The sequence below is a fragment of the Anopheles marshallii genome, chromosome 3 (assembly GCF_943734725.1).
Source record: "Anopheles marshallii chromosome 3, idAnoMarsDA_429_01, whole genome shotgun sequence".
NCBI classification, from domain to species: domain Eukaryota; kingdom Metazoa; phylum Arthropoda; class Insecta; order Diptera; family Culicidae; genus Anopheles; species Anopheles marshallii.
In genome coordinates this window covers 48,585,856-48,613,013 of record NC_071327.1, presented here as the reverse complement: position 1 = coordinate 48,613,013, position 27,158 = coordinate 48,585,856, and the positions used below count along the sequence as shown (strand labels likewise).

General features: G+C 47.0%; 1 protein-coding gene across 1 annotated transcript; it reads left to right on the top strand.

The window, feature by feature from the left end:
- Window positions 1-410: 410 nt before the first annotated feature.
- LOC128714228 (PDZ and LIM domain protein Zasp-like) lies at window positions 411-25,117 on the top strand. Its single transcript, XM_053809104.1, has 13 exons — window positions 411-515; window positions 9,847-9,998; window positions 10,091-10,262; window positions 10,327-10,460; window positions 10,542-10,633; window positions 12,168-12,591; window positions 14,593-14,683; window positions 15,973-16,467; window positions 18,243-18,504; window positions 19,450-23,224; window positions 24,468-24,651; window positions 24,721-24,960; window positions 25,029-25,117. Exons 1-13 carry the CDS (start codon window positions 411-413, stop codon window positions 25,104-25,106), a joined length of 6,204 nt encoding a protein of 2,067 aa, XP_053665079.1. The 3' UTR covers window positions 25,107-25,117.
- The last annotated feature ends 2,041 nt before the right edge of the window (window positions 25,118-27,158 follow it).

Here is a 27,158-nt window from a genome sequence, read left to right as displayed (position 1 = left end):
TCAGCAACCACGACCGCAAACATGATTGAGCTCAAATTGAAAAGCAAATAAATACAAATAATAACCGCTAAGAGGGCAATGTGTGTGTTTGCGATCGGTCTGACTGATCGTAAACTCCAAACAATCACGACAAGACTCACGAGGAAAACCAACTCCCTCTTTACACTTAATCTCTCCTCCTGTTGTGAAGAAGGCGTACGATCACGCTTCCGGGAGCATGAGAAGTTCCGGAAAGAGTACACCAACCCTCAAGGCAAACGGACTCGCTATGGAATTGATACATCTCCAGCAAAGCGAGAATCAGTGTGTGTTATTCTACCCTGTTTGTGTTCCCGTACGACTCAATTGCAAATGATCGATGAATAATGTATATGTTACGATTTTTTTTTCATTTCGTTTTCGTTCTAGATATGGCCAATCTCATGACAGTTCGTCTGCAGCGTGGCGATGGTCAGGCCTGGGGCTTCCGTCTGCAGGGTGGCAAGGACTTTTCCGCCCCCTTGGTACTACAGAGAGTAAGTATGGATTTTAAAATGAAAGGTTGTCCGTTGCGAAAGGTTGTCCGTTTCGGATATTGTGAACACTAAATCTTGTATTTATGGAACTGGAGGAAGCAGGAAGGTAAAATCTTTTTAAAATGATGGGTAAATTATGGCGATATACTGACAGATGGTTCGAAAAAAAATCTCAATGTATTTTCTTGTAGCTACAGGGTTCTGGGTTAACTGGATCTTATATATCGAAGTTATATTCCAAGAAACTAACGCAAAGTCATGCAGAAACTCACAAATTCAAAGTTAGATAGCGATTTTCCCAATCCCATTAGTGAATAAAGTTTGGCAGAACTTCACCTTAAATTTTGAAGAGACCGTTAATCTACGTGATTTAAAATTATCACCACATATTTTTCACACAGTTCAAGAAATTGTTTAGAATTTTGTCAAATTCAAATTTTGTCAAACTTTATACCTTTTTCCTTTTTACCTAATACCTTTTTTCTAAGCTCGTCAGTGTATATCTCCAGTTTTAAAAGTTGAAATTGGTATGATGATTACATCAAGCTAAAGCAAACTCGTTCCACCGGCTTTCGTTCGCTTCCTTTCGCGTGCTTGTTTGCATAGTGCCTAATTGTTCATCATCTAATCTGACATCGCCTACTCGCGATCGTTCGATTACGCTAAGTGCAAAGAGTTGCATTGGCTGCACGCGCACCCTCAGTATACCAATTGCCCTTGTTCTTGTGCCCCAATAAGCTTGGTATGCAACAGTACGACCGATCACCGCCAGACCCTAAACCGATCGCCAATTATACTATTTTATCATGGGCTCAACAATGTGGCAATTTTTCAATAAATTACCCTTAAAACACTCTCTCGTTTGGCACACCCAAACACTAGCGGGGAGTGTATTCGAGAAGGAAGGTTACGTTTTGGTGGTTTGTTACACGGCAGGCGTAGGTAAAAGGCACCACTGCACTGGCACCTGGTTAAGTATTAACCTAGTTTGCCACGTTTTCCTGATCAAATTTCATCGCCCATAAGACCTGAGTGGAACTGGAAAATGAGCAAATATCCTCAGCACGAGATGAAGAAAACATACCAACTGCATTTAGTCCTGTGCCTGGTTGGGGCAAGTCTGGCGATCGCGGGCTTGAAGAGCTTGGTACACTTACAGGATTGATCTGGACGGGAAATTAATTATCGACAGTGATAAATGCCACCAAAAGGTGGGTTTATGTGGCAGAAAGCGTGTAAAAATTAAACCTTCCACTGCCGGTAGACCACTCCCCATGTCACACCAAATGTGGTCCCGTCTAGGTTTAATCCGATCCACTTCATATGTTCGCTGGGCATGTAGCGAGTGGAGTGGATCGAGATATATGATCATTACGGTATTTACGAGATTGTTGCAATGGTGATTCGAAATGGGACATAAATTTAGGGTTTTTTTCTATAATGTGTGCCACAGACGGCCATCGGAAATTAGATCTCGCTTCTAATGCGCAAAATTATGTTCTACACTGCCCGATCTAGCACGATCGTACGAGACCGGGCAAAACCATAGCTCCGGGAGATGCAGAAAAGATTCACGCCAGCGCGGCGGGCACGATTCTGTCGACAGTCGATTTATTTAACGCTTAATTATGATGGATTCAAATGAACCGTGCGATTGGCCGATTTTCCGTTTGGCGAAGGCATCGGAAAGCGATCCTTCGACTGCACCTTGATCTTTCAACAGGCCGACTGTCTGCCGACTGTTGCACTAATGGCCATATATAATGTATGCAAATCTTTCTCACACGAGCACGGGGGCTTATGCGTCATCACGCGCGTACCGTACAGATGTTCGGGAAGGGTTTTGGGATGTTGACTTTTTTCCACTTTTTCTTTCATCCCATGATGACCAATTGGTTCGTCAAACCAATCCGGGATGCACGTGCTGTTGCGAAAAGGCATAACGTTCGAGTGTTGGGCAATCAGTCGTCACTGGGTGGTGAGTAAGCCGTGCCGGTTGCTCGGATCGAACGATCAGCATGATGGTAACAGGTAAAATCTGATGAATAATGACGATCGGCGGAATGTGTTAAGAAGCTGTGAGCTCTTGAGCTTTTGACGAAAGCATGAGTCGATTGTCGTTTTTGTTATTTCCGGCAGCTGTTAGAGGGAGTTGTCCCAATGCGCTTAAGTGATTATTGTGCTGAAGGCTATGGTTAAATTAAAAGATACCCAAGAGACATTACTTTGGAAGGAGAACATTTCAAAAGGCAACAGTATTTCTTTTAGCGGGTTCCAACACTATAAACTTCATACAAAAAGTATTGTTGAGCAAGTTGTTTAGTTTCGTCTATAAGTTGCTCTTAGGGAATGGCAGACAGTGAAAGAAATTATTTTTTATTCAATCATGCTCTCCAAAACTAACTTTTTAGTATTCAAATTCTCTTTTATAACCTTTATTAAAGTACGAATCTCTGCGGTTCATTAATTACTTATATATTACACTGAACCGTAAGATCATGATCCTCTGGCCATTCCTCTGTCAACCTACCTGATCTTCCGATAATTGATCGTAACCATCGCGCAAGCCATGTCGCACTATTGCTACGCATTTGTAACAATAAACCCATAAAATGTCCATAAAGTGAGGTTATCAATAAAACAATCAACGATCATACCCGTCTCGTGCCAGGTAAGGCACCGGTTCCGACGGCCTCCGGCTGGGCAGATAGACCGTACCGCGATGCATCGCAGGTCGCATACCGTCGTCAAATGCACCGAGCCCGTGCCCTTGAACCCTCAGGCCAACCTTGCACCGGCAAACAAACTCGCCCTCTTGCACACCCATATCCTCCCCGGATGTCGTCGATCAGCTTCAATGCACATTGTGCAGGGTTGGAAAGGAAAACAAAACACGGTACATTCTTCGGGGCCGGTCCTAGCACAGCGCGACGTTTGCGTTGTGCTCTCATGGTGTGTTTTCGCTCGACCGATTCCCAAGTTCCCTTGGGAAGCAAGATAAAGACTCGTCATTCGCAACCAACTCGTGCGAGCGAACGGAAGATTCAATTTCAATCATAATCTCGGCACAGGGCGGCATCTTGAAAGGCGCGGCGCAAGGCTGTTTAGATTGTTTGCAGCGCATCAGGAAAACATTCTTCATTTCTCCTTGCGAAAAAGATCGAGATACCTTAACCGGGCGATATCTACGGACAGTGTGCTTTAGGTGAATGCGTGTTCTTGAGGAGATTGAAAAGGAATTTTCTCTTCCGAGCTGTGCGATGCCCATGATGCACTAGTTCTATTAATTTTGTGTTAATCATTGCAAAACCTTTTCCTTCGCGCTTGTAACTCAATGTCCCAATGGCATGGCTAGTCCATCATAGAAGGAGTATGAATAGAACGATTAATAAACCCTATACCGAAAGGACAAACAGCAACAGGCAACATAAAACCATCCGGCGTGCTCGGTCATAAATAATATCCATCCCGGACAGGCCTTAAGTGATGTCATTTTTTTTGCCTTTCTTACCCATTTGGCAACGGGGAACCGCCGTCATCATTCTGCGGACGGAAGCGGAAATGGGTATTGGCGTAAGCGAAACACGGGATCGATTTATATTTGTCAACGGCACGAACGGTGAAACAAAGCTGTCACACAGACAGGACGGAACAGGTAGACGGACCTGTCACGTAAGGGATTTATGTTGCAAAATTTAATCCGTCTAGCTGGATCGGCTGTCGATACATTTTAAAAGGGTTCCACTTGATGAATGGTTCAGTTCTGTACGACGCATAATACATTTCCCGTGTTTTTGGACCTTTGCAATGTTTTATTTTGCAAGATTAAAGCGAAAGTTCTTCTAATACTACATTTCTCTATGTTGTGAAGTATTTGGACAATGTATCAATAGATCATTCCCGACTTGAATAGTTACAGTTTTCGGTCAAAAAAGATCTGAGCTACCAGTCCACCGATGTCGAAGACAGGTCCCTCCTATATGGTCCCCTTGACATCGTTATCAGATAAGAATCCTCAATGTCAGTTACGGCTGTCTGGGTAATCTTTGCGGTAAGCACTGGTGGGAAAAAATGAGCAAACAAACGACCGTGCCCACCAAAACCCCATGCTATCTGCCATCGACTGTCAGTAATAATCGCAACACCAGTCTTACCTACATCACCGACATCGAAATGTCCCCTGTCCGAAAGCGCAGTTGGGTCTTTGGCAGTTGAGATCGGGGTGCATTCGAAACGTGGGTCGAAACCGGTGGAATTACCCACTTGTTTTACTATCGACCGCGGTGGTCCTGGAATATGTTCTCCTCTCCCGTGCATGTCCTTCATCCTTCACTCACTGGCCTGCAATCTCGAACCGGAAACGGTATGGACAGGACCGCAGACGGGTGATCGTTGTGCCGACCGATCATAAAAATGTTTCATTCAACCGTTCGAGAGGTTGTAAAATGGTGAAGTGCACGAAAACAATATAAAAACAGGCGCGTTTTGTGCGTGTGTGCTGATTGCAAAGGGACAATAAAAGGCATGTCTGCAGTGGATTACAGGTACACCAATTTGGCTACATTCGGGTGGGATGACTGAGGAGTACTATTTATATTTACGGTACATTTATATTTTACTGCTGATGAGCAGATGTTGAATTTGTTAAACAAGAAATGTTTGATGCAATGTTGCCAGTTGTTTTAATTGATTTCAAGTGCAATTGAGTTGTATTTATAAATGGGTTAAATGAATTTTAAAAGAGTTGCAACTACTTCAGGTCTGCATTTTTCTTGAACGGTCGCATGAAACTAATTTTCCCGTATGGGCATTCCCGGTGGCGCGATCGGATGACTCATCTTAAAACTCCATTTTTTCGTGGAAGCTTTTGCTGCTGCTGACCAACCACAAGCATACGTCATTATTATCTGTAACTCATAATCCTCTTGTCAAGCACCGTTTATGCTTTTCCGTTGCATTTTATCTTCCGCCGAATACCTTCCCGTAGGGCGTCAGGTCTCGCCGACCTTTTAAAAAAAAACCATAAGGAAAGTGTGAACAAGAAACCACTGGAATAAAAAAGAGATAGAGAGCATAAAAAACCCAACGCTCTCAATGATAAAGTGATCGAGGTTGAAGAAGAGAAAAAAATATCCGCCATGCATAAAATCCTCCTCAACCGCCGCTGGAATGCTGCATGATTCATTGATCGAATTCCTTTTCCGGAGCTCGGGCTGGTGTGTGACGATTGTTCTCCCTTGCGTTACCTTTTCTTCCGTGCGTGTTCGTAAGGCATTCGAAGGGACATTAAATTCCAGCGATACGAACAGGGAGAATAGGGACAGCGATGTTCTGTTGCTTCCCTCCCAGGACAATGTACACACTTCGGTCTCCGTCTTTCCGACGTAAGGGATTCGCTGTGGTGGCTTTTCAAAAATAACTTAAATTAGGCAAGCATTTAAAGCGCGCCTCGTTCGTATCGCTCGGTGGATTGCAAACCATTTGGTTGATCAATTCTTTCGCGCGAAAGCAAACAAATGATCTCGAGATCGGCTGCGGGCATCCGTTGCCATAAGGGACGCAATGGTATTCGGCACGCATTCACGGCACCACACCGTCCTCCAGTTGCTTGTTATGCCGCACACGAGTTTTTGCTTACGTGAAGCGTAATTGTAAACAAAATTACATAAATTAGTGGCCACCCGCTCGGTCGCACTCGAAAATACTTATCGTTCACTCATAATCGCATCATTGCGACCCCATCGCAGCTGTTTTGCGAAAGGCAAATGCTTCAGCGCGGTTTTTGGTCGGTTCGGCAAAACATGTCTCTGTGTGGCTCATGGCTCGCACAGCAAACACTCTCACCAAGGTAAACGGGTATCGGGGAGCTTTATTTGCACATAAATTAAAACTTTTATGCCCATCTACGCTTCCCACCCAAGGCGGTGCGCGAAACTTGGTCTGCATCGATGGCTTCGCTTTGCTTCTTTCCTTTTCCTGCTCTGATAAAGCTCGTGGGAATCTATTGCATTGGGACGGAAATGGTACGAAACGATGACATGGGTGGTTGTTGCGATCGAAAATGACGTGAAGTTCACATGCTGGAGGAATAGAGCTAACTCCATAATAAATATGGTCGGGACGATGCTAAAGTCATTCCCGTTCAATGTAAATCAATAAGCGTGCTATACCTAAAAGCATGAAAATATATGATGCCAATAATAAATGAATGCCGATTTATCAGATCAAACTTTCTATTTAAAGAAAATAATTCCAAAAAAGATGAAAGAAAAGATTTAAATGATTATCAAATTAATACATTTGAGTGGCCAGTAGGTAGTCTGGATCGTAATGCCATCGAGAATTTGTGGAGTCTTGTACTTTTAATTCGATTAACTGCTCCCAAGGTTTAAACAATAAAGATTAGTGTAAATGCAGCACAATAATTTTAGTAATATTATCAACTACATACTTCGGAGACAACAACAAGTACTGAAAATCAAGCACACGTTGTTGACTCTTGAAAACATGATCGTTATTCGGTTCGATCCTAATTCTATTTTCTTGATTTGGGGAAATATCCAAGGCTGTTGACCTCAAATCGTAATAGCACAGAAGCTGCAATTTTTATGGAATTTTGGAATATTGCTGTTATAATTATTTCCGAAGGTCGTATTTTACAAACCGCTGTATCTCTTAAACCAAATGAGGTGTCCTCAACGGATACTCAAAGTAAATAATTTAAATGAAGTAAATAATGAATAATGGGTGCAATATTCATTAGGTAACTCATGCGATAAGAGGTGCCCCTATAACTTACTAACAATTATTCCCACGAGTGTAAATCAGAAGAAAATATCCAACACATACGCTATTAGAGAAGGTGGAAGTAAAAAATTCTACTGATATTTGCAACGATTGCTCAGTTTCTTGAATGAATGGCGCCATTCTTAATGGGTCAAGCTGTACTTCGAATCTCCCGCTTTATCCACCCACGAAAAACTTCCCTACGAGCTTAACTAAATCGCCAATAAACTCTCAGCACCATCCCATACTAAGCTATCGCTTTTGAACCATTCCACCATAAACGCCATAAAACCACACACAACAAAAGAAAGCTCTAATCAGAGGCAGCGCAATAAAATGTGGTGTTGGTTGGGTGAGAATTTCCGGTTACGGTTGTCAATGCATCGTGCAGAACCGATGTGCACGATGCATTTCCATTATGATGCCCCGGTGCTGCAGTGTGTTTTATTTGTCGTGTTTATTATGAGCAAGCTGCAACTAGTTATATCTAGTGCTACTCCTCAGCAAACGCCAGGAATCGCTTGGAAGTTTTGCGATACGGACGAAAAAAAAAACAGATTGCTCCCTCGCTATCGGGCAGAGAAAAGGCAGTAATTTATGACCTAGAATAAAACAGTGCTGTATAAATATGGGCACCCATACGGAGGGGTTCCCGTGTTTGAATGGGTGACTTAAACGCGATGGGCAAAACGAACTAGAATAGCGTACAAAAACAACAACCGCGCGATAAACGCACATAAGCGAACCCGTTTTTGCCGGGAACCGAAGATATGCTAGTTCAAAGTTCTCATAAACCAGCCCCATCGCGGAAAGGCCACCGGGCCGATTCAATTTAGTCGTGCGCGTCAAGTTTTCCTCGCACTTCCAGCGGGCTTTCCAATGCTGCATGAGTGGACAGCAGGATACAACAATTCAGCCGGGCAAGAATCAATAGGTTGAAATCAGCAGAAGAAAATGAATCATAAATCAAGCGTCTAAATAAGTTTATTTCTTCTTGTTCGCGGTTGCGAATTCTCTAGCCAGTCAAGAGTTACTGGCAGGTTTATATCCATAGAGCGGAATGGCAAAAAACAGCTCATGCTGATTGTGTGCGCCGTAAAACCTAAACCCCGATCGACAATCCTTTCCGCTGATGAGCGTATTTCTATTAATCATACATACCGGTTAACGCTCCACACAGGATAGCAAATCACTCTTCAACGCACCCCAAATTGCTCAACGCACGCTACCGACTACAGATAGTATGCATGTTTTGGGAGTGCTTGGTGACAAGTCACGCCATTGCTGCTCAGCAGTAGCAGCACCGATAAAGACAAACCCTCAGACTGCAACTGCATCAGCGTTACCCAACGGCACGGCTGTGAGTCATGATGACTTTGGATGGCCTATCGATTGGGCCAAAGAGATTTCGTTTGACTAATGGATCATAAACCGACATGTACGCTGATTGGCCTGTTCCTTTTTTTCTCTCGTTACCGGTCACTTTGTTGCTTGTTTGGTGGGCCCGTTTTTAAAAGGGAAGCATTTGCACCACGGCGAGGGCAATTTGTACGTCACTCACGATAACCCGTAGACTGCCAAACGAAACGGAGAGTGGTTTTGCAATACGATTCCCTTTGTATCTCGTCTCGTGCGTGACGGTGGGAGGTATTACGTTGGTTTGTATCGTAAGGGCTGTTGTCAATTGCCCTTTGATTGATTTATAATTGTTTGAGCACTCACGGGGATGCTGGAGCACCGGGTGACAGTCTTACAACGTAAGGGTGTGTCGCTTGATGTGTAAGTGAAATGAGCTGTATTTGCATGGGAAAGGGAAAGGACAGCCGTCGCGTATTGTAAAGAGGTGTTGCTGTAAGTAAACAGCCAAACATTCCACATGTCACATGGCTGCGGTGTATGACAAGCCCATGCACTGTAAGCGACTTGCATTCCTACCCAAATGGATCTCACTTTACCAAAGAGAATGTGTCCGAATTGTTGCACCGTGTGATTGTTATCAGCTCTTGATGGACAAACAGTAAGACAAAAGCATGTCAACGGTATTTGATTGATATAATTCGTGTAATCACCACGAAGCTACCCAATCTGCCACAATCGCTTCATATGAAGGTAATGACGGTCGTTCAGGAAATCATATTGCACGAGCGACACTAATTGCTTCATTAGCCAAGAATGCGCAAACAGTTGCTATCACCAACACCGTATGCTCAGTAAAGGCTGCGTTTAATTATGGCGCCCGATTCGGTTTGTTCGTGATCACCTTGCAGCAGACAACAAAGAAGAGCCCACAAGGAACGCAATGTTTGTACACGCCTTCTGGCTCATGGCTCACTGCCACTCGGAACGGGCAAGGGGCAGGTGGAATAGCAAGTGGACCGGGGTGCAACAACATCAGCACCGTCGTGACATTGAAATGCATGCTCGGTCCGTACTACGGATGAACTATTTTAAGGACAACAAACGAAACCGTCGCCAACAGCTGGTAGCTACCGTACGCTGACATTGGTTTATTTTTGCGATCCCGATCGCGTCCTCTCGTCCGCAGGTTAACGGTGGCAGCGTTGCCGACCAGGCCGGTCTGATGGCTGGCGATGCGCTGATCAAGGTCAACGGAACGGAAGTCTTCAACATGCGTCACAAGGAGGCCCAGGACGTTATCGTGGCCGCTGGAAACTCGTTCGAGCTGTCTGTGTCGAGGTATGTGTGCTCGAGGTGTTGTGGTCTAACTCGTTGGTCTGCTATCGGTCCCAAGTTGGAAGCTGATGGATGTTGATGATTTCCATTTACAGAGGAGGCGCAACCTGGAGGCCATCTGTTACACCGACTGGTTCGCTCCCGTCTCCTTCACCGTCGCTGCCCGGCAACATCACACCGGTAACGAGAACCTCACTCGCTGCGACGCCCCAGGAGATGAAGCCCATCGGTAGCGGTCACAATACTGCCGCCAAACCGTTTGCTGCGGTAAGTACCAAAGATTATAGCGGGGTTCTTCCATATGGACTAACCGCCTATCGTTTTTTTGTAGGTTAACGGAAATGATGGACAGATCAAGAGCATTGTTAACAACCAATATAACACCCCGGTTGGTATGTACAGCGATGAAACCATCGCCGAAACGCTGTCCTCGCAAGCGGAGGTCCTCGCCGGAGGAGTCCTCGGGTAGGTTTCAGGGTGTTTCTAAAGAAATTATTGTATGTCTTATGATGTCAACATTATTCTTTGAAATTTGTTTATTTTTAGTGTAAACTTCAAGAAGAACGAGCGTGTATACTCGCCGGCCAACTCCGAGGTGTACAAGATGCTGCACGAGCAAGGAGATGACCCCGAACCAGGTAACATTTCGGAACAGGGTTACGGTCGGAGTCCATGCGCAGATTATGAATCTTGCATGGTTCCTTCTATTCCACTGGAACTCGTACGGTGACGGACACGATGTTGGACACAGATAGGGAGTCGAATGATGTAGCAGTACCTTGGACATTTCAGTACAACTTAGAACAAAAATCCTCACACAGCTTATTTAATCTGTTGTTGTTGTTTACGATGAATCAGAGAGTTTGATTCGTAGACGCTTATAATTAACATCGATCGCATAACATTTAAAATCAAGTACGTTATCATGGACGACTGACCTCGACTTGTAACAGTGATTTTCCTGTTTGGCATGTCTAATATTTACCTGGAATTGGTCCCAGAAGATAATTGATATTTTAAGTAAAGATTGCTTGGTATACTAATCTGCTAAATAATGTATTTAGTTATCAGTTTTGCTTCTCCTCATGAAATGCTGGTGAAATTCGCAACATTCTTTCAACTTTAAATTAGATACAGAGTGCTCTCCATACCTAGCAGAGCACACAACTTGTGAGAGCTCTTCAGTTAAACGCCTAAAAGTATGCAATTGCAACACGTTCGTTATTTCGGTCATAGCCTGCCGCTGCTAATAATTAACTGTCGCTTGAATTGTGTTCCTGTTTCATCCGTCCTAACGAAAACGACCCTCACCACAAACTCACTGACAATACCGCAACAAAACTATTTTCAACAACTCCAGCACAACAGCAGCAGCAGCAGCAGCAGCAGCAACTGCAACAGCCACAATCGCCACACCACCTCAGCAACAGTGGCAGCGGCACAAACACTGTTACACGCCACGTTAGCGCTCCCGTCGATCGTCCGGTGGCTCCCGCTAGCAATGGACTTCCGCCGGGTCAAAACATTTGCGCCTCCTGCGAGCGCTTGATTGTGTAAGTCAACCTCTCCTCTTCCTTTCGGCCATGACTGTGCGAACGAGATCGAAACCGAATGAGCGAAGCATGCAATTGGGCAGGAGAACCCACTTTCTTTCTTATTCTCTTCCGCCCGCTAAAGGGTGTGAGTTGGTTGAAGGAAGATGGCAGCGTCTAACAACACCAAACCAGACGTACACGCACACATGCACGCACCACCGAAAAAGAGAGCACCGTGTCTTGTCGGGAAAATAGGACTGTTCAGTTTTCTTCCCTTTGTAAATAATAGCCGTTTGTTCGCCACGTTCCACATCTAATCAGCATCGAATTTCTTATCTTCTTTCTCTTGTCCCACCCATCCCGCAACCCATATTGACCCCACGCCCGTCTTGTGGTTGTTATGTCCCTTTATTGCAATCCATGAATGCTGTAAATACTGCTGCACTGCGCGAACTTAACCGCCATCGACTGACGTGTTCCCGATCCCTTCGGACCTGATCCCCATGTTCTGGACGTTGACATATCTCCGACGACCATTTTGCCATGCGTTCGAAACCTATTGGGGGGTTGTGGTAATCGTGACGAATGTGTGTCCACTCGTCCAACAACTCCATGCCAAACCTTTGCCATCAAGCAGACAGTGTTTACTCTAACAATTTCCATTACTCGGTCAATAAACTCGAATCAGCTTCATCGCATTTCTACGCCACGCAAAGCCACGCCATCGGTGGTTATGCTACGGCTGGTCGGTTGCCGGTCGGTTCGCTGACTGGTGGCCGTCCCCGGGGCCCATCGCCCCTGCCGCCGCATGTGCAGGGCCAGGTTCCCCGTCCGCCCATGCCGAAACCACCGATGATGCAGCCCCAACCGCAACGTCCTGCACCACAGCCAGCCGCGCCGATCCAGGCCCCGCTGAAGGTTGCTTTCCCGCCCCAACAACAGCAAGCATCAGCTCCGGCACCGGTTTCTGGCCAGGCGCCCGCTCCAGCGCCTACATCGGCTTTCCGCCCAGCACCGAATACCGCCCCGAGGTCCGGTATTCCGCCGAAGGTTCACAACGAGTAAGGATGCACCCAGTGTTTGGTGGTATACACGATCGGACGGAAGGATCAAGATGGATCTCACCATCACTATTGCCCCCCCCCGTTCGTGTCGTGTAATTTTTCCCAAAAAAAAATGCTTTTTTTAACTGCTGCGCTTTCCCAACCCACGTTTCCACCGCCGTCGTTTTCCTTTCTTTGAACGTTTACCGACCTCCAGCGACTTCCGCCACACCTCCAGTCTTCCATTATCCTGCCCCAGGCGAGGAGTTTCACTAGCCATATGTCTGTGTGTACGTGTGCCAATGTGTGTGTGTTTGTGTGTGTTGAGTTCTTTTTAGAATGGAAGTTTAAAGGTGTCAGCATGCCATACTTTCTATCCGAAAACTGTACCTAAACGCTCTCTGGATTCGATCTCTGTAGCGACGAATGAAGTTCTGTGGCAGATGATCATCTCATCTGTTTTACTCTCACCACATTGACGTAAGCCCGTTGTTTCATTATTAATTGTATTCTTTTTTCTTTTTTTCTGTTTGTTTTCCAATTGGATTGCTTTTGTGTGATGCGGTTTGCCCTTTTTTCTTGGTTTTCTTTTCTTGTTTGTTTGTTATGTTTCATATTGGCGGTCGGCCGTCGTATCACCGACAAAACGCACGGGGAAAAAATCGAAACGTCAACATCACAAACTTGTCACCATTTCTTGCGACATAATTGTTAAAACAAACAAACAAAAAAACACCCAACACCATCCATCCACAAACCACCGTTTGGAAAACCTTGCCTTCCCTCCCCGGGCATCACGTTTCATCAACAAACAATCCACGCGACCCAACAACACGCACGCCATCCCAACAACACAACTTGAACGCAACCGAACCGGGCGGACTCGGCGTGCAGTGGCGTGTTTGTGCGCATCAAGGACAAGAACCTGCACGCCGACTGCTTCAAGTGTGCCACCTGCGGCACGTCCCTGAAGAACCAGGGCTATTTCAATCTGAACGACAAGCTGTACTGCGACATCCATGCGCGCCTGGCGGCACTCAACAGTCCGCCACCCGGCACCAATGGTATGGTGCCGGTTACTGTCACGAAACCGTACGTATTCGGCACCCGGCAGCAGATCGTACCTAAACCAGACGCTTTTCTTTCTTCTTTCTCTTTCTTTCGATTCCTCTCTCTCTTTCTTTTTTCTATTCGTTCTGCTTCTTGTCTATGCCTTTCTTCAATGCTCCAAATGTATTCTTTTTGTATTGTTATCTTACAATCTTTTCTTTCAATTACCTTTCTAATATTGTACTTTATTTCATACTGCTTAAATGTTTCGCCACGCTTTTCCTCCTTTTCCATGCTATCCTGATACTCCCACGGGTATCTCTATCAAGCTCCTTATACTAGCATTCCTAGCAAAACCGTTCTAGAAAGCAACTAGAACACCTTACGGACGAGGTATCCAATGTTTGCTTAGGTTAGGTGTATATATGTAGTAGTAAGGCTTTTAGTAACTAAATGAGAACGATTCGAGTGATGCAAACAATAGTTCCATGCAAGAAGACCAGTTGGACAAGTAGTTTTCAAGAAAGTTCATCCGTAAATACGAATAAGTCTCAGGTTAGTTTACGCAAAGTTCCATCAAGTAAATCACATCATGAATCATTGGAATATTGTGTCTAAAAAGACATCATTTATTCAGACTATAAGATTTCCATTCGTTTTTGAAGTTCTCTCATGACATGTAACATAAAAATTCTTAGATAGAGCATACAATATTTGCATCATTAGTCATATGAATTGGATGAATCGTTTTCATTTAGCATTGAACTCCTCTACGCCTATTCTTCATGAAGAATCCTTTCTGACCATCTGTTGCCTATTTCCCAAAATCTCGCATTTGTCTCTTCTTTCTTGTTGTAAAAACAATCTTCTGCTCGTAAGTCGCTGCAAATGCAAGCAATGGAGTACAAAGTTCTAATGGTTTGTTTTTTACTTTCTTCCCTCTTAACTCCACTTGACCACGATCACCAGGGGACACAAGACTGGCGTACAAGCCATCTCTGCTGCTCTCAACGCTCATGCCAACTTGAATGGCCGCTCGCAGTCACCGTACGGCAATAATGTAAGTTACCGGAGTGTACTAGTAATAGCCATCGTTTCTTCAATACCCTAGCAATATTCACAACTAACTCTAGCTTTAACTACAAGCCTTTGACGGAACTCGTTGACCACTTGCAATCGTTTAATTCGTTATACTGAACAGGTCTCTTCAAAGGGAGTTCGAACTAGTGATTTGTACAGAATGATTCAGAATAAATGAGTGGTTTGAGTCTTAGTAGAGAAAATCTTCTTCTCCATGAAGAGTATTTATTACTCTTTTGCGATTTAGCTCATTGACAGCGAAACAACTTGAATTTCACACGATGTTTTTATTCGCTGTGACCAATACACATTAATGGCTTTATCACCCCCTCCCTTTAGCCGCTAGGTCCATAAAAATTCTGTAAATCTTTATTAATGCGTTAAAAGAAATCTTTATTATACTCATTGACTCACATTAAAATGCTTCAGATCACTTAGATTTCCCATCTCTAGTTCTAACCCCTCATACAGTACACAAATTCTTTTTTACTTTCTTTGAGTGATCAATCGACCGATACTGTGCGGTAATGCGATCGGATTGTGTTTTAAATATAATCACACGTTCGGGTGCACGACAAGTTCTTGCGGAAGAGGAGTGAAGCAACAAAGCTTAGACGGTAACAGAACTGTACCCGCATTCGCATTAAGCCAGACAAACATCACCCCTTGGGGAACTGCGTCCAACCTTCCCCTCGTCACTTTTCGTGGCAGATTTTCTTACGCGTTTTGCAAGCTGCTGACGTTAGAGTCGGTTGGTTTTGGTGGCGCCTTTGTAAAAATATGTTTTAAAATCGTCCCGCATTTCACCCAAAACACAATCCGGTCGGCCGAGGGCAAGTGTGTTAAACGAGGTCCTGTCATGAGCTAGTTTTTTTCCATCCCCACCTCCCTCACCATATACCAACCATCTTAATCGCATGTTTCATTTACCTAAGTTGAGTGTGCTTTTCTTTACCCATTTTTCCGTGTGTGTTTTCTTTTCTTGACAACCTCGCTCGCTGTTATGTTTTGTGCATGTGGTGTGTTTGTGTGTATGTTGGTTTTCTGACTTATGCAACCCTACCCCGAACCGAACCGGGCTTCCGAATCGTGCTGACGTTGCTGATGCTGTCGACGCTGCTACCGGTTGCTGCTGACGTGTGGCGCCGAAACGGAATGAACGTACCGAATGACGCGTGCGCGACACTTGTCGTGGTTTTCGCGGTTTTCACGCTCCGACCCGTGGCCGTGTTGGGCTTTGGGACACCAACTTAAAAAAAAAAACAATAGACTACACTCGGCCAATCGCCGTCTCATTCACGATCGAGCAGCACGACTTCGTCGAGCGGATACTGCAACTCGAGCTCGTTATCGCCGGTGCAGTCGAACAAGGTGTCCCCGTTGCATTCGCGCACCAGCAGCGAAAACGAGCTGATCGATCGCAGCCACAGCAGCAACAGCAACAGCAGCAATTGTGAGCTTTCTGGCACCGCCTTCCCAGCCTGTCCATCGTCCCCGTTACCACCGCCACCGCCGCCACCACTAACGATGGAGGAGGAAAACACATCCCGGACACTCCAGCCGATCGGGACGGCCGGAACCGAATCGCAACCAGTGTTCGGTGCCAACGGATTGGCCACCCCAGCATCGGAGGGTGAGCAGACCGATGCGGGCGCAACCGAGAATGGGACGGTTACGCAAAACGATTACGGATTTTATTACCAGACGATGGGAGGACGCGTCATTCGAAGCGTACTTCCACCGGGAAAGAACTCCACCTACAAGGTAAGCAGCGCGTGTGGTTGTTTGCGGTGCTCGTTTTCTGGAAGTGCGTCATCGTTGTGCAGTGTTAAAGAGCTTATGAAACCACAAAGATGGCTACCATTAACCACTAACTCTTAATGCTAAATCATCAAAGTGCTACGAACGCTTTAAATTGTTCAGAGTTTTATGAAAAATAAGGACATTTGATTCAAGTTAATCAAGGAGCAAGAGACAAAGAGAAAGAGAGAGTGGCAACGTGAAACGTACCGAGCAGTGAGTGAAAAGTATTCTACTTTTACATAAGCGTATTATTTACGCACCCCAGCAAAATGAAAAAGAAGAAAAACCTCACACACGATCGAATCGTTCGCGAGAGTTTGATCGGCACCGATCCAAGTGTGAAGTACGTCACGCGTTTCACGCGCGCCTCTACATTGTATAATAGTGCAATGGCGAATAAGAGCCCCGGTTTGCCCACACCGCGCTTCCACCGTCTGCGTGACACGGATATGATCGCGGATCAGTATCCTTCTGGGTGTGTCGATGTTTACCACCCACCCCAGTGTGTGATCGACCGTGCCGGATCAGTGACCCATGCTCGAATGCGTTTGGGGTGGCGGAAATGCATTGAAATATTTAGGATGTTGTGTTCGATCCGATTTGCCCTCCCAGCTAGAGGACGATCTGTGTGTGCATTCCACCCTAATGGGAGACATCTATAAAAATATAATCGATTTATTTGTGTCGTCGCCAAGATTTTGGTTGAGCACGATTGAGATAGCTCTACAGTGATCAAGTTTGCAAGTTCCGCCACGTATGGCACGTGGCTGCTCGTTACGAGCCAGTTTGTCACCTGATGTACAGGGATCCAACAAACGGATTTGTTTGCTTTTTTTTGTACAGGTAAACGGTAGAAATAGCTTGAAGTCACGAGACCAAACATTAAGGTTGTTTATTTCAGTTGTTTATATTAGTAAAGTTTACCCATGTTGACGTATTCACGTTTATGAAGCTTAGCAAGGGTTTAGATTGTAAAAGGGAAAGAAATGACAAGTTCCCATATATTATCAAGATGAAATGGAATATGTTGAAGTAATTAAGGTATTTTCACATAACACGCCGATCCGAAGAGTTCAGGAGGAATTATTTGCAAGTTGGAATGGAATATACAGATGAATATCTACGCTGCATACACCTATCTCGCCGAATTGCAGTTTGGACTGTAGAAAACCAATACAATAGTTCCAATACAGTCTATTTCTCTGAAACTGTTCTTCGCAGACAAAATCCTTGAAGAATTTAAATGCTCAAATAATTGAATGGGTTTTTTAGTCCTGTATGCGCGTAGTAGCTACAATGATGTGATCTACGGGATGAATGATGGGAATGAGGTGGCTCTAATCCTGGATTACGTCGATGAAATATCATATACTACGTAACTTCTGGGTCTTGAGTCAAACAAAACCTACAAAAAGGTAGATTTTTATAATAGCTTGTAAATGTTTAAATTCATCAAGTAAAGATGATATATTTATTACATTTCAACATTTTGAATCTTTTCAAATGCTCTGATATATAATTTATATATAATTTATGATATTTAATTTATTTTATTAAATTATTTTTCCAAAAAGGAATGCTTATCATTCAGTTCAAAGGTTGAAATTTTGTTAAAACGAACACTTTATAAGCAAGCAGTTTAAGAAAATTTTCTGATAATAAGCTCAGAGACAACATTTAGGGATAGTTTTCTCTACAGCAGTACATTAATGTTGTATCCATTCTTTTTTCTACAGGTAAACCAGAACAACATTACGCCGAAGCCGTTCGGTGCCCCACTTCCGGTGAGCCCACTGGCTCAGGTTCAGCCACCGGCATCGTACCCGCCAGTGGCCGGAAGTGTTCCGACCCCATTCTCGGCCGCTCTTGTCGGTGCTCAGGCACCGGCACCTGCTCCGGTCGCTGCTCCGGCACCGGCACCAGCCCCAATGGCGGCCCCTGCATCGATGGCAGCCCCGGCCCCAGCCATGACACCGGCGTCCGTGCCAACTCCACAAGGTTGTTACTAAATTGCTATGCTTTCGCTGATAATCACCCTTCTCGTTTCTTTATTACACGTTGTTTTGATATTTACTTTACCTTTACCTAAACTTTACCCCATATGTTTTAACCTATATTTTTCACCTTCACCCCGAGAGATCTAGTTGTTATGTGAGGATACGGAGGAGTAGTTAGTAGTCACGTTCGTTCTGTGACGAACTCCTATATAAGCCCGTGTGTTATTTAAGCCCTCATTTTCCTTTCGCCCTTCATCTATGTAAACGAAATGTTTTCATCTCATCTCGCGCTCTCGCGAAACTGTAACCATCAATTTTATAAACACACAAAACCAAATTCATCAACAACCCCCCCATCGAAAACGCGCCACAACCGAGCAGCGAAGAGCCATTTCTTGGGCAGGAAGCCAACCTTTAACTTCCGAGGTACGGTGGTCCTGCGCTCTGTGATCCGCTCATTTAAGCACTTGCCGGGAGCTGGCCTCGCGATTTTGTGTCTACCTTTGTTTGTAATCGCTGCTAACCTTAATCAATATGTTTTTCTGTTCCGATGTCTGTGATCGATGTGATTAGAGGAGAACGCTTTGCACCACGCTTCTATTGCTTTCTTTCTTTCTTTCTCTTTCTGTCCGTTTATATCTTCTACTGTATCGTCCTTCTACTGTGGCGTCTTGCTATGCCTCGCTTTGCGTACCGTTTAAACATTTCATGCTTTTGCTGTTTTGCCATATTGAACTTCGAACAACAAAACCCAAATCCATTTGCTTTTTGCTACTGCTTGACGACTAACATTGCGGAAACAAATATAACAAAACATGGTCACGCTGGAAAAACGCACGTCGCAATCTCGGGCATCCAACATAACTATGAATACCGCGCAATATCGGGGGAAAAACAACAAAATATCCCGCTCGTCCTGACCACACACGTGGCGGTGATGAAGCAGATGGTACTGAAGACGAAGCATCGGCACAAGAAATGGCTGAAGGTGAGCAGGACGGTGAACGGGATAGGAGTGAATCGCCTGCTCCAGTGTTTGCCTGGCCTCCGAAGCCCGAAGTCGTGGACACAATACCGACGGCAACACCGATCTATATAGCACCGCCGGAAACACAGCGAGTGATCATCAAACCGATCACCGTCGTGCCGCCGATGAAGGTGAAAGAAAAATCGAAAACTCCACCAGATGGGCCGCAAGAGCAACAGAGCAAGCAGAGTAAGTCCGCGCCGGAACTGAGTCATCGCGCTGGACAGGATGAGCAGCGGCAGCAGCAGCAAGATGAGGAAGATCTGTCGGACTCTTTCGGCATGACAACTACCACCACAACGACGACGGCGAACTCCGCATCATCCGAGGAGTACCGCATGTACCAGACGCAAACGTCACAACCGATCGTGACATACTACGATACGCCCCAGTACGAGCTCGAGCATCCATTCTCATCCGGACAGCGAAGCGCACAGGCAAGTACGGGCGCAATGTCCGACGCATCCTATACGCACTTCGTCTTCCGTGATCCCCCACCAGAGGAGGAGGAGGAGGGTGAGGCAATAGTGGAGGAACCACCAGAGGAGCAGCCGGTAGCAGCGCCCGCTGACGCAGAACGTCCGCCGAAGCGCGTCGAGTTCGTCGACTATGGCCGCGAGCTGGAACGCTACGTGCGCGCGGAGCAGGAGAAGGAGGCAAGGCGCCGCGCATTGGAGGCCGAGATGGCGGAAGCGGCAAAGCGAGTGGAGGAGCCACCGCACTACTCACTGCCCACGATACCGCCGACCGAACCGCCCCATCTGCCACCGTCGACCATACCAAACCCGACCCCGAAACAATGGCAGTCGGCGTTGGTGCAGGCGCTGTGCGTGGCGCCACCCGACCCGATCCACCTGACCGCGGAACAGATTGAGGAGGCGAACTTTATGCGCTCCCGCAACGAGGCGTACCGGCGCGAGCAGGAGGAAACGAAGATGCGCCAGCTGGAGGCGCTGCGGCGGCAGGTCGACGCACTCGAGCGACGGATCGGCAAGCAGCCGGAACCGGAACCGGAACCGATACCTGCCGGGCCGCCGCTCTCAGTGCCGCGTAAGGGCGAGGTGATGGCGAAGCTGCTCGCAACGTCGACCGCCCGCTCGCAGCGCTTCCCGGCGCACTACGTACCGGTGGTGCCGCTGCCGGCCGAAACTCAACCCTACTTTCCGCCTCCCCACTCGATGGAACCGATCCGGAACGAGAAAATTTCATCCATGCGCAACGAGTCACCGTTCGTCGAGGCTCTCAAGACCGCTCCGTACACTCCGTTTCAGCAGTTCGGGCGCGAGATACCGTCGCAGATGGAGGACCTGCCCGTGCCGAGCGGGAGGCTCTCGATGATGGATGCGCTGGCGACGGCTTCCGACCGTCCCTACACACCGTTTAGTGAGGTGCGGTTCGATCGCACCTCCGAGGTGTACCAGGAGATGGTCCGGGAGCAGCCCTCGGTGCCGGTAGATCCAGACCGGCAGTGCTCAGCGTTCGCGAACGTCGGTGGCAATCGGACGCCGAAACCGTTCGCGCCGATCGTGCCCGAAATTCGTGAAGTACCGCCGGTGGAAGAGTCGACCAAAGAGGAAAGATCCCCGGACAAGACGGCGGAGTCTTCGCGGCGCAGTTCTACGGTGGCGGAAGATAGCCGTAGGTGTTCGAAAGTGGCCGTGGAAGAGAGCCGTCGCTGCTCGAATGTGGCGGCAGTGGAGAGTCGGCGCAGCTCGACCGCGACGGTGCAAAGTCGCCATGAGTCTGGTGGACAGGACAGCCGTCGTGGATCGGGCGGCACCGGCTCCGAACCTGTGCCACAAAAGCCACTCGTCACCGTAGAAACGGTTCCGCTCTATCCGGGACGGGATAGTCATCCGCCAGAACACTACTCTCTGGCGCTACGACGTGAAACGAGCTCACCGTTGAACAAACCAGCCGAGATCCCACCGTACCAGCGCAAGTGGTTCAATCTGCCAACGCAGAACCCACCGCGCACTCCCGAGCCCGAGGAGCTGCGCTCGAACGTTCCGCTGGCCTTTGTAAATACACACTCGCACACTGCTAACCTTTCGAAGCCGATAGCGAAACCGCCGGCACCTGTAAATAAGCCGCCAGCAGCGTACACCACCATCCAAAACCGTACCATCCCGGTCGTTCAGCCGCAGCCGCCGGAGCTGGACGCCGAGCTGGCACAGTACCACAGTGCTCACGCGCGTCTCCAACACAAAGGTGTCATCGATCGTGGCCAATCGTTCACGCCATCACTCATCCTGACCAAGCACGCGACCACCATCCCGTACTATCAGCATCAGCTCGGGTTCGAGGAGTACTTTGCCGAAGTGAAGCAGTTCGATGGCCACACGACACCGCAGCCCAGTCGCACCAAGTCACCGGCGTTTGGTCCGCCGCCGAATCCGCTCAAGCCACATGTACCGCCGTCGCGTGAGGGCATACCGGTCGAGTCCGGGCTGTACCTGTCCATGGGTAAGCTGCACGGTGTGCCGTGGTACGCCAACAAGGACCACGTGCCGGCCGACATCCAGAAGAAGATGCAGGAGCAGCTGCATCTGGAAGCTACGCAGCGGTACGGACGTAGCGTGCAGCAACAGCAGCAACATCATGAGGTCACACACCAACAGGTAACGATGAGTAACAGCAGTGTGACGGCTACGGAGCAGCAGCAACGTCTCTCCAGGGAACAGGCATCGGCAGAACGGGCGATTCAAAGCGCCCAGCAGGTAGGCAATGCGTTGATCCAAAAGCGAACGCGCTTCGTAGAGGAACACGAATCTAGTAGTCGCAGCCAGTCCGTGTCGCGAACCGGCAACAGCGATAGCTCACGATATTCTTCCAAAATCAAGGAAGACGAAGCGCCCCAGAAGGGGTTCGTGGCACAGCAGACGCGCCGCTTCTCGGGCCAGGACGAGGCCCTTAATCTACCGCCCCAGAGCGAACAGGACCAGAAGCTGCAGCAACAGCAGCAACAGGAACAGGAGCAGGCAGCCCTTATCCAGCAGCTGCAGGAAGAGCAGCTTAAGCGGCAGATGGCCGTTGAAGTGCCGGTGAAACCACCACCAGCACCGATCCGGCACGTAGAACCGCCCACTCCCAAGCCGGCACCGCCACCGTCTCAATTCCCCTCGACCGATCCGTTCGCGGAGGAGTTTGTCGATCACTTCCCGAGCGTTAGTGCGCGCAAGGCTAGCCTGCTGCTACCACAAAAACCGACAACCGGACGCTCGGAATGTCCGAGCCCGAGCTCGTTCAAGGCCCAGTTCAACGAGTTCATAATCGGTGCCGGCCCGATACCGGCGATGCCACCGATGCGCGAAGAGGACGAAGGCGTGCCGGCCGACACCCGGAGCGACACGCAAAAGCTAATCCAATCGTGGCCCCCGCAACTACCACCCCAGATCGCCCCGGCGGTGGCTTCTAACAACGGCGCGCCCCCCACCAACGGTGCGGCACCGCCAACACCCGGCAGCAAGCCGTCCAGCCGCAGTAACAGCACGGCTTTCCTTGACTTCCTTAACCGCCCTACGTTCAATCCGAATACTGATCGTTCCACTGTCGGTGCAGGTTCGAACGCGTACAATAAAGGACGGGCGGCGTGCTCCACGTCGGCCCCCAACCGTGGACGGGGCGTGATGAACAAGGCCGTCGGACCGGGCGGTCGCGTCCCACTGTGCGGATGCTGTCAGCAGCAGATCAGGTGTGACACATTGCCGTGTTGATGTGCGAGTGTTTTGTGTGTGTGTGTGTTTGTTGTTTCCTTGCATGGATTGTTTTCTTTATTTTGAATTATGAACATACTGCCATAATTGTTTGCTGTTGTTGAAGCTTAGAATTTATATTGGGCTTTTGTCATTCTATTCTCACATCGTGTTGTGCTGGACCTAATCTTAAGATTAGCTATACTAAAATTGAAATTAATTAATCTTTTTGTATTCCACTTCATGTAATTATATATTTAATGTTTTATTTACGTTACTTCTCACTAATGTATTCTTATATTTGCTTTGTTCATGAGTTTTCCTTACATTTAACATCTATAATTGTGTTTTGACTTGAATGTGTGTGTGTTTGCTTTTCTTTATTGACTAATTCTGCCGGTACACCAGTCCCTGGACAACGCATCGAAGAGGTCGACTATGCCACAATGCTGCTCGACAGTTCGGTAAGCAAGCTAGCCTGCATGAGCAACAACGCAGACTACCGCAAGCAAGCCTCCAACGTGGTGAAAGACATGCTGGAAGCAAGATTGCGCAAGACGGACGCTAGTGTACGGGCGAAAAATAAGGAGAATCTGCACAGCAACGGTGCCCATACTCCTTCGATCGCACGTACACCAGCACTTCCGCTTGGAACTACGAACGGCAAAGCAGACGACACTAAAGCAGTACCACCGTACATGAACGGCTCTAATGTGGTATCGTCGAAGGCGGTCGCTTTCAATGGCAATGGCAATGGTCAGCACGATCTTACGGTCTACCCTGTACAGACCACGGTTCCCGCACTGGCGGCCGATCTCGGTAAGGTAATACTGCGACAGAAGAACAACAATGGCAAAGACGTGAACGGTTCGCAGGCTCCGATCAACGGACGCAAAGTAAGTTCCGAGCTAACCTCGCATGCACGCGATCGCCGATCGTACGTCGAGCGAAATAACAATCTGACGCCGTACGACAAGAAGCAGGCGCAACAGGAGACCGCAGCACCACAGGAACAGGATCCGGTTGCCAACGGTAGTGCACTTGCGCTGCTGAAGGATAAGATACCGATCTGTAACGTTTGCGATCACAAGATTGTCACGTAAGTACTGATCCGTGATAATACACCGGAATGATCTATTTAATTCAGTTGCTTTTGCAAACGTGTGTTGTACATGATGTGGTTAACTTTCCACTTGCCTGAGCATGCCTCAACTAACTCTGACTTATTATATCACCCAACAGAGGACCATTCATCACTGCATTGGGACGCATCTGGTGTCCGGATCATTTCATCTGTCACAACGCGAACTGCAAGCGCCCATTGGCCGATATCGGATTCGTCGAGGAGAAGGGCGATCTGTACTGCGAGTACTGCTTCGAGGAGTTCTTGGCCCCCCTGTGCTCGAAATGCAATGGCAGAGTCAAGGTACGTTTGCGAAAGTGCTCCATCGGTACGATCTCTCACTAATTGACACCGCTCTGTGCCGGATTTCAGGGTGACTGCCTGAATGCGATCGGTAAGCAGTTCCATCCGGAGTGCTTCAAGTGCACGTACTGTGGCAAGCAGTTCGGTAACAGCCCGTTCTTCCTGGAAGAGGGTGACCCCTACTGCGAGAAGGACTGGAACGATCTGTTCACGACCAAGTGCTTCGCTTGCGGATTCCCCGTCGAGGCCGGTGACAAGTGGGTGGAGGCGCTGAACAACAACTACCACAGCCAGTGCTTCAACTGCACCGTAAGTAACCGTCACATGTGTAACGGATGAATACCCTGTCACGAGTATCTTCTTCTATTTCGATCTAGAGCTGCAAAAAGAACCTCGAAGGACAGAGCTTCTTCGCGAAGGGTGGCCGTCCTTTCTGCAAAAACCACGCTCGCTAATCGGCTGGCCCCATTGCACCACCATCTCACCAGGCAGATAAACGCGTTTAGGTATCACTTTCACTCCCATTTTAAAAGGCGTCATTTCAAACAAACAAACACGAACGAAACCAAAAACAAAAGCAATGCTATCAAATCGAAATCGAAAACAATGGTGGAAAAGGAAAATCGCGCCAACAGAACAGCGCAGTGCAGTGCGGACAACAGACTCGAGCAGTTTGTTGGGATCGTTTGCGTACAAGCGGATGGTGAATGAAACATTTCGCCGGCGAAACATTGCATTGGTGAAACATTTCAAGCTAAGCTTTCTTTCCATACGGGGTGAAGAAAAGTCGTGTAGCTTCTTATGTGAAGGCGTTAGATTAGAAGGAAGAAGTGGGAGTGTGAGTGAGCGTAAGAGCAAGAGAGAAGCACAGATGAATGATGATGATGAAAGAGAGACAATTGAATATTAGTAGACATCGAGATTTAATGACGCAGATTTAAGGCAAGCGGTTAGATGCAGACGTTTTCAATTGAAAAGCGGAATTAGAGCGCAGAGCATAACTAAGAACATCGCAAATTATATGTAGTTTCATAGAAAGCTTTCTATTATACTGTTAAAAAACATTGATGTTACTAGGCTACTACGTCCATTATGCAGTACAACCTGGGAGGTGCCGTTGCTAACCAACACCATTCGCACGAATGGTGGAAAGCTCACACAGCGTCTCGAAGGCAACAGCGTCGAAACTGGTGCCGAGCGAGGGGTTTATGATTTGTTCTCAGTGTGTAGTGGAGCCCACGACCTGCAACCAGGAAGCAATACAACCGAAACACCAGCGCCTTACTCTCTTAGGTTTTATTTTCACCCGTGGAATAACTATAGCAGAAGAATCGCAAGCATCGCTACTTTATTTTTCTCTTTGTGTGTGATACAAATATAATTTTATTTATTTATGGCCTATGTTGCTGACGAATAAAACAGTGTAAATTTGCTGACCAAGCAAGTACAGAATGGTTTCGTGTTCATGAATTCGAATTGGGTAGTGGGGCTTAGAGTGAAGAATTTGAATTTGAATGAAATGAATTACTCTCCAAGAGTAGTTATTTTACGCATTTTCTGATAATAATGTGTGAAATAGATAGACTTTACCCTTTGCTGGATAAAATATATGAAAAAATAAATAAAATAGGCTGACTAGCGTACAAAAGAAATAATAGACTTAACGCTAACGAGGACCATTGGCGAGTCGGAGGTGAACACTACTGGGACCATCTGACATAAGTGAATTCAGTTTAGGACATGGCATTTACAATTCTCCTACATACCGGATGCATATCACATGTTCGAGCAGAACGTGGAATATCTCGGGTTGTTTATTAACGAGACAGAAACTAAATCGATGGAGGCACTACCAGTGGTTCCACTAACAAATTCTTACTAACGCAGAAATGGCGTACAGATAAACAACCACACTTTTGAAGCCATCTAAGGTTTACCCTACCTTGCGTCAAAGGTCAGCACCGACAACAACATTGATGTTTAGATATGAGCAAGGGTTCTGACTGCCAAACGGCCTTTTTAAGGTCTGAGGTATGATTGAACTTCTCTATTCAAAACGCCTGTCAGAATGGGTGAAACAGGGATGATATGGAACCAATTCAGATCAGATTCATACAAACCTCTCTAAACTACACAATGGAGAAGTTGCTAGAATGTCAAGCTCAACGGGCTGTACTAAGAGCTGTTGAGATCGGATTTTGGTTCGGTCCGTTTTTGTGAAGACCGGCGCCGCTTCCATCATGCCACCGGGTCGTCCTGTGAATCATTTCAACCACGGACAAATCAGACCTTAAAGTGTTCTTAGACCGTCCTTTGGGGACGTGTTAGATGTACACTAAGATTACACTGTTCTTCTTCTTTGACAGCTTATCCTTCGGTCACTCGACAATTTAACTAGGAATTCCAGCTTCCTAAGCCTACCCTAGTTACTTCGCTGGTTCAATCATTAGTTGCTCAAATCCCCTTCTCACTACAGGTCCGGCAGCATACCGGCAAATATACTATAT